This window comes from Berghia stephanieae, chromosome 3 (assembly GCF_034508935.2).
Source record: "Berghia stephanieae isolate SIO BIC M18660-M18661 chromosome 3, UCSD_Bste_1.3, whole genome shotgun sequence".
NCBI classification, from domain to species: Eukaryota; Metazoa; Mollusca; class Gastropoda; order Nudibranchia; family Aeolidiidae; genus Berghia; species Berghia stephanieae.
This window is the reverse complement of record NC_088362.1, coordinates 10929742-10938010: the sequence shown is the minus strand read 5'-3', so window position 1 is coordinate 10938010 and position 8269 is coordinate 10929742. Positions and strand designations below refer to the sequence as shown.

The 8269-nt window shown below is 36.8% G+C and overlaps 1 protein-coding gene across 1 annotated transcript in view; it reads right to left on the bottom strand.

Moving 5' to 3' along the window:
* The window catches only part of LOC144967143 (dystrophin-like), a 454945-nt gene that overhangs the window by 388598 nt on the left and 58078 nt on the right, over nt 1–8269 (bottom strand). Inside the window, exons 8-11 of the mRNA XM_078904012.1 lie at nt 4981–5072; nt 3862–3942; nt 2134–2249; nt 1–211 (exon numbers count right to left, since the gene is read on the bottom strand). The exon at nt 1–211 is cut by the window's left edge and continues 37 nt beyond it. Coding sequence (XP_078760138.1) covers nt 1–211; nt 2134–2249; nt 3862–3942; nt 4981–5072 — 500 coding nt within the window. The remainder of the gene's footprint in view (nt 212–2133; nt 2250–3861; nt 3943–4980; nt 5073–8269) is intronic.

Sequence of the window (8269 nt, the reverse complement as noted above, 5' to 3'; positions counted from 1 at the left end):
TCGCCTATATCCACTTCCATGGAGAATTTCCTTTCGGTGGAGGGAGACATGATCGTCTCAGAGATGTCGTGGTTGTTGTTGTTGTTGGTCTTGTTGTTTACGTTACTATTGCTGTTGTTTTTGTTGGTAATCACCGAGTGAGGCAGGACTTGAAACAAACACATCAGATACGTCATCACAGATTTTTTGTCTGGTGTGTCGACGATCATATCTGTGAGAAAGATAAAGAGGAATTTTTAAAATATAAAATTGAGCTTTTATATAGCGCAATATCCACTAAATGTGCTCATGGTACGTCATCACAGATTTTTTGTCTGGTGTGTTGTGTCGACGATCATATCTTTGAGAAGGACAAAGAGGAATTGAGAAAAAAATTGAGCTTTTATATAGCGCAATATCCACTAAATGTGCTCATGGAACGTCATCACCGATTTATTGTCTGGTGTGTCGACGATCATGTCTGTGAGAAGGACAAAGAGGAATTGAAAAATAATGTTTAAAAATTGAGCTTTTATATAGCGCAATATCCACTAAATGTGCTCATGGAACGTCATCACCGATTTATTGTCTGGTGTGTCGACGATCATGTCTGTGAGAAGGACAAAGAGGAATTGAAAAATAATGTTTAAAAATTGAGCTTTTATATAGCGCAATATCCACTAAATGTGCTCATGGAACGTCATCACCGATTTTTTGTCGGGTGTGTCGACGATCATGTCTGTGAGAAGGACAAAGAGGAATTGAAAAATAATGTTTAAAAATTGAGCTTTTATATAGCGCAATATCCACTAAATGTGCTCATGGAACGTCATCACCGATTTTTTGTCGGCTGTGTCGACGATCATGTCTGTGAGAAGGACAAAGAGGAATTGAAAAATAATGTTTAAAAATTGAGCTTTTATATAGCGCAATATCCACTAAATGTGCTCATGGAACGTCATCACCGATTTTTTGTCGGGTGTGTCGACGATCATGTCTGTGAGAAGGACAAAGAGGAATTGAAAAATAATTTTTAAAAATTGAGATTTTATATAGCGCAATATCCACTAAATGTGCTCATTAACGTCATCATCGATTTTTTGTCAGGTGTGTCAACGATCATATCTGTGAGAAGGACAAAGAGGAATTGAAAAAATATAAAATTGAGCTTTTATATAGAGCAATATCCACGAAATATGCTCAAAGCGCTTTGCAAAGGGTCCCTGACCAACAGCAAGACGTAATATGTAGAACGAGACATAACGCCTGTTATGGGAATATTACAATTTTTTATTTCCAACAGAGACAACGTTGTAGACGGCCAGGTACTCATTTTACACATGAGTAAGATGAGAGAATGTGAGTAAAGAGTCTTTTCCAAGAACTCAACAATGCGCTGAGGAAGGCTCGAATCCATGACCTTACGATCCGAAAGCGAGTGTCATACCACAAGACCACATAGCCGCACAATTTATAAGTTTGTGGGTTTGAACATCAGAATAAAATATATTTAACTTTATAAAAATATCTAGATTACCAAAAAAAATAGAGAGTTACTATTTTTAGGAGGCCCTAGAAAAGATAATTTGCGAATATCGATCACATCATATTGATGCTCCGCGCTTATCCAAAATGCCCACAACATCCACCAGCCGTATATAACGTACTAACACACAAAACTATGTGTAATCATTATCATTTATAGTCTGATTGATACAGTTTAGTGAGAACTATTCATAAAAATGGCCAGCAAAAAAAGAATAAAAATAAAAAAAAAACAATAACACAGAAATCAGTGACGTCAATTGGATTCAATAGTCTGATGTCACGTCGGCCATGTTGGTTCTTAACAAAGAAAATCGGTACTTTTTATTCTTCATGCTGGCTAGAATTTTTCATATTATGTCTTGTGATCAGAATGTGTAAAAGTCAAAACATGATCAGATTTATAGTGGGTTTTTTTTCCTCTGGATACTATTTTTTGCTCGTCGGAGAAATATTTCATAAGGGCGTCCGCCATTGTTCCGATAGTTTAGAGACAGTTACTAAGTTACCAGATGTCATAACGAGGGAAGTGACGTCATGACACCTGAAGAGGATTGTGTCCCTTCTATAAGTGATATAAAGTATTATGTAAAGAAAATAGATACATACCCTCAGCATCCAGTAACTTATCGATACCAAGTCTATCATTGGCGATCCGAAAGGCATGGTTGAGGTTGTAGACGCTCTCTTTGTTTAGAAGATTTTTATAGTTAAAAAGATCGGGTCTGAAACACCAATGTTTAAAAAGGCATTATTTAAAATTGTGGCAAAAGGCTATTATTGACTGAAAGAAGAGGTTAGGGGTAAATGGCAGTGGAGTCGTCAAAACAAAACAAAACAAAACAAAACAAAAATAGGGATGAAAATGCTATTTCTATTTATCGCGCTAGAAATTGAATTTTTTTTTTCAATAGTTTCAGTTTTACATCATTTACAACTTATGTCAAAGTAGACGCTAAAGATGAAGCCAAAAGAAAATTGATTTTGAGTGATATTTATCAGAACATTAATTTTGAGTGAACTGTTTTGAGTGCACTGCTTCTGCTGCTGCTGCTACTACTACTACTACTACTACTACTACTACTACTACTACTACTACTACTACTACTACTACTACTACTACTCTACTACTACTACTACTACTATACTACTACTACTACTACTACTACTACTACTATACTACTACAAACAAACTACTACTACTACTACTACTACTACTACTACTACAACTACTACTACTACTACTACTACTACTACTACTACTACTACTACTACTACTACTATACTACTACTACTACTACTACTACTACTACTACTACTACTACTACTACTACTACTACTACTACTACTATTACTACTACTACTACTACTACTCACTACTACTACTACCTACTACTACTACACTACTTACTACTATACTACTACTAACTACTAACTACTACTACTACTACTACTACTATCTACTACTACTACTCCTACTACTACTACTACTACTACTACTACTACTACTACTACTACTACTACTACTACTACTATTATTATTATTATTATTATCATTATCATTGCTACTACTACTACTACTACTACTTCTACTACTACTACTACTACTACTACTACTACTACTATTTATTATTATTATTATTATTATTATTATTATTACTACTACTACTACTACTACTACTACTACTACTACTACTACTACTTCTCCTACTACCGCTACTAGTAATATAGTAACATTCTGTCACATAGATATCTTCTTCACAAAACCATATAATTTTGACAATTTTATCACTACCCAGACTTAAATTTCAATTTCGAGTGTCTGATTTAGCCTGACATTAAAAATAAATGAAGTCAGGTTGAGTTGATGGGTAACAAATACTGTTTTGTTTTCCACCACACTGTCTGTAGGTCCCTGGTTCGAGTCTCATTGCAAGCGGTACAAAGTTGAGTCATTGGAAAAAGGCTCTCTAACCGCATTCTCTCGTCACACTCAGATGTAAAATGAATGAATGCCTAGCTGGTAACAGCGTCTCCGTCGAAAAACAGGCGTCATTCGTGTCTGAGTGTTAAGTGTTATGTGTTGCTATTGACTTTGGACCGTTTGTAAACCGCATTGAACACAGTTGGTGGATAGTGCGCTTTCCCAGAAAAAAAAATAATAATAAAAGCTCATGAATATTATACAGAGAAATGGTAAGACCCGGAATGAGAGGAAAAAAAAGTTGGCTCAGGATAGAGAAGGATAGAAACTGTTTGTCTGTGGCCTATACCCTGACCCAGGGTGAAAATGGCAATGATGATGATGAATATTAAAAAAGATGTATTGACAATTACCTGTAATGATGTAACAATGCGTTAAAGGCCAGACCATCTTTCCAGCTGGTGGTAAAGTTGGTAACTTTGACTTTCTCATACCTGAAAGGATAAAGTGTCCAATAACAAATTTGTTTTAATATAGATAGTATGCGCTTGGCTAAGGAGCTCACAACATTGCCATCCGGAAGAATAACGGACCAACACACTAAACTGTGTGTAACCATGATCGTTTATAGTCAGGCTAATGCAGTTTAGTGAGAATTACTCATAAACGCGGATGGCAAAAAAGCAATAACAAAGAGTGACGTCAACTTCGAACTATCTATAGTATTACCTACGAAAATGTCACCAAAAATATAATAAATAATTTTGTCTGATTCGGTGTCATGGCGCCAAAGTAAACACTGAGAAATAATAGGAGAAAAATAGAAGAAACAAAAAAAAAGGTAAAGTTTTTAAAAATATGTTTTTAAAACATCTATCTATAACTCGAAGAGTAAATACATAAATTGTCTTCACTTGAAAGTTTCAAAAACTATCCAAGCACCGAAACAAATTAAAAGAGATTTATACAATCAATGAAACAAAAAAACATATGAAAGTGGACATTTTTGGAGCGGGTGATAATTACAGATTTTTTTTTGGTTGACAAAACGTTAAAAAAATCTTAATTTTGAATTTTAACTTTAGATTTCGTATTTAGATATTTTAACTTTGTACAAGGGGAGGTAAGTTTTAAAAATCAAATCTGGTGATAAGGTTGTATGAGTTAGTCACCTTTCGCTCTAAAAAATCAGAGACAGAGAGAGAGAGAGAGAGAGAGAGAGAGAGAGAGAGAGAGAGAGAGAGAGAGAGAGACATAGAGAGAGAGAGGGGGGGGGAGGGAGAAAGAGAGGGAGAAAGAGAGGGAGGGAGAGAGAAATCAGGAGAGTGGACAGTAAACAGAATAAATGATTTTTATATGTGTTTTTTTGTTTCTTTACTCTGAATGTTTATAAATGAATGCGTATTTTCATATTTTAATGTTTAAAATCTTCAAAATGTATAACCCTTCTCCATCCGAAAGTATATCCCAGCTTGGTCAAACCAAATGAAAACAATATAAAAAGAGCATTGTTAATATCAATGACGGCTTACCCTTGCGTTGATAACTGGCACCAATTTAAAAGTGTTCTCTCTAAGTTTGTCTGTCCCAAATCCTCCATCACATTCCGCATGACATCTTTAACCTGGATTATGAGGAATAAAATGAATAGAACAGAAAATGTGACCGTCGACTCTAAACTCTTTCCTTGCCAGCCATTTTCAGAATTTTCTCTGAAACGTCATATCCACCCAACACAAAAAATATTTTTTTTTTTCTACTCAAACCATAGAATTAAACGAATGAGAATACGTACGAAGCCTAAAAAGTGTCCACCAATGAAAGCATTCAGCGCCATTTTGTTGTTGGCTGAGAATGTAGTAATTACCATTCATTCGGTATCTATGTCAACATAACGACACAAGAAAAACAACAAACAATATCAAAATCCACAATAAAATGTTTCAGAACTGTTGCGTATATTTATGGCACAACGAAGCTGTCAAAAAATGAAGTTAGAGAATGTGTGTAATCATGTATTATAATAACCTTTAATGTGTTTTCCAACCACCACATCATCTACTACTACTACCACCACCACAATATCATCACTAACACTACTACTACAACCACCAGCCCCACATCATTATCACTACCACTACTACTACACCACCACCAGCACATCATCATCACTACCACTACTACAATCACCACAACCACATCGTCATCACTACCACTACTACTGCAACCACAACCACCATATCATCATCATTACCACTACTACCACAACCACCACCACCACTACTACTACAACCACCACCACATCACTACCTCAACTACTACAACCACCACCACAATAGCATCACTACCACTACTACTACAACCACCACAACCACATCGTCATCACGGCCACTACTACTACAACCACCACCATATCATTACCATTACCACTACTACTACAACCACCACTACCACCATATCATTACCATTACCACTACTACTACAACCACCACAACCACATCGTCATCACTACCACTACTACTGCAACCACCACTACCACCATATCATCACCATTACAACTACTACTACAACCACCACAACCACATCATCATCACTACCACTACTACTACAACCACCACCACATTATCATCACTATCACTACTACTACAACAGCAACCACCACCACATTATCATCACTACCACTACTACTACTGCAACCACCACCACCATATCATCATCATTGAAATATTTTTTTTTTAATTGAGCTTTATATAGTGCAATATCTACTAAATGTGCTCAAAGCGCTTTACAAGGGGTCCCTGGTCAACATTTAACATGTAGGACGGGACATGACGACTGTTAGGCGATATTACAATTTCTCGGACAAAGACAACTCTGTTAACGGCCAGGTACTCCTTTTACACCTGAGTACGGTGAGAGAATGTGAGTAAAGAGCCTTTTCCAAGGACTCAACTATGCGCCGAGCGCGAGGCTCGAACCCAGGACCTTCCGATCCGGAAGCGAGTGTCATACTACTAGACCACATAGCCGCATCATTACCACTACTACTACAAACACTACCACCACATCATCATCACGACCACTACTACTACAACCACCACCACCACCATATCATTACCATTACCACTACTACTACAACCACCACCACATCATCATCACTACCACTACTACTACAACTACAATCATCACCGCCACCACATCATCATCACTATTACTACTACAACTACAACCACCACCAACACCACATCACCTCACTAACACTCAGTACTACAATCACTACCATTAGGTTTTGGAGCTTTACTTCATTTGAAATAAGGAAACTTCGGAATTGTATTTGGCATTGTGTTTATATATCATAATATAATTCTAATCAGTTATCTATTTAGAACTAGATACTATACAATATGTATGCCAAATACCACCCCAATTCCCCTTTCTTGTGTGCGGGAATTCCTCTTTCGGCATTGAAATTGAGTGTGAGAGAGTCATCACTACACATAAACAACAGAAACAATTTAAAGACAAGACTATGACACGCAACCACTCACGAGGCTATACTATTTATCCTTTTCTCTATATAGAATAGGACAAGACAAACAATAGCTTGACTCTCGCTACACTTCGCATTGATGTTTGTCGTCTCACGAGTTCAACTCTCGGTCCACCTGTCAATATTCCTTTTTGCCTCGGACGTAATCATAAATAGAATGTTATGTGGTTTTGACCGTGAAGAAAACCTTAAGAAGTCACATTTATATCATTTTAGAGAGATCGTTTTGAATAATTTTGAGTTAAACGAACGAGCAGCAACTTGTTTTCATGTACGGCCGATCAGCGCTTGTTTACTATAGTAACGCGATTCCCAGCCAACATCAAAATGGCGGATATTTTTCTCATCGAGGCCGCTGGTTGGTTAGCCAATAAGAGCACCGTACGGTTTCCATTTGGGTAAATTCCTTGACTCAAACAGGAAAGGAACAAGTGCATTCTATAGGGAATGAGATTAGCGGAAGAGTAGCGTCCCTTGATTGGGCTTCACCGGTGGAGAAGTTATTTGTAAACGAACCAACTACAAGCCAAGTGCTCCAAATACAAATTTTATTATTCATATTTTTGTACAAAAATGCATAACGTTGATTATAATATGCATTTTTGTACAGAAATATGAATAATAAATTTTGTATTTGGAGCGCTTGGCTTGTAGTTGGTTTGTTTACAAATAATGTCTCCCCCTGTGACGTCCAATCAAGGGACGCTACTCTTCCGCTAATCTCATTCCCTATACATATAATTGTCCAGTGTCTAATTTATATCGCTAGAACAAACTATTTTCTTTATAATTTGCGTTTTACAAAAGATTTCAGAAAACTGTTAGTATCATCGTAACGAATGTGACGATTTTCCTATGGATGGTAAGGAGAGGGTAAAGTCGGATTGATCTACAAGCTGAATATAGAGTTCGGAGTCAATTATATTATACGAGACTTGAGTTAAATTTAGAATTTCTAAGCAATCTAAATTTAAATTCCTTTTTTTTCTTCATACTCTACCTCATCTTTTCTCCTTCTTCCTCCTCCTCCTCCTCCTCCTCCTACTATTACTACTACTACTACTACTACTACTACTACTACTACTACTACTACTACTACTACTACTACTACTACTACTACTACTACTACTACTCCACCTCTTCCTCCTCCTCAACCTTGATCTCTTACTCCTCAAAATCGCCACCTTTATCATGTTACTCCTCCTTCTGGGCCTCCATCCTCCTACCATCTACTCCTCCTCCTCCACAACCGCCACATTTTTCTCCTCAAC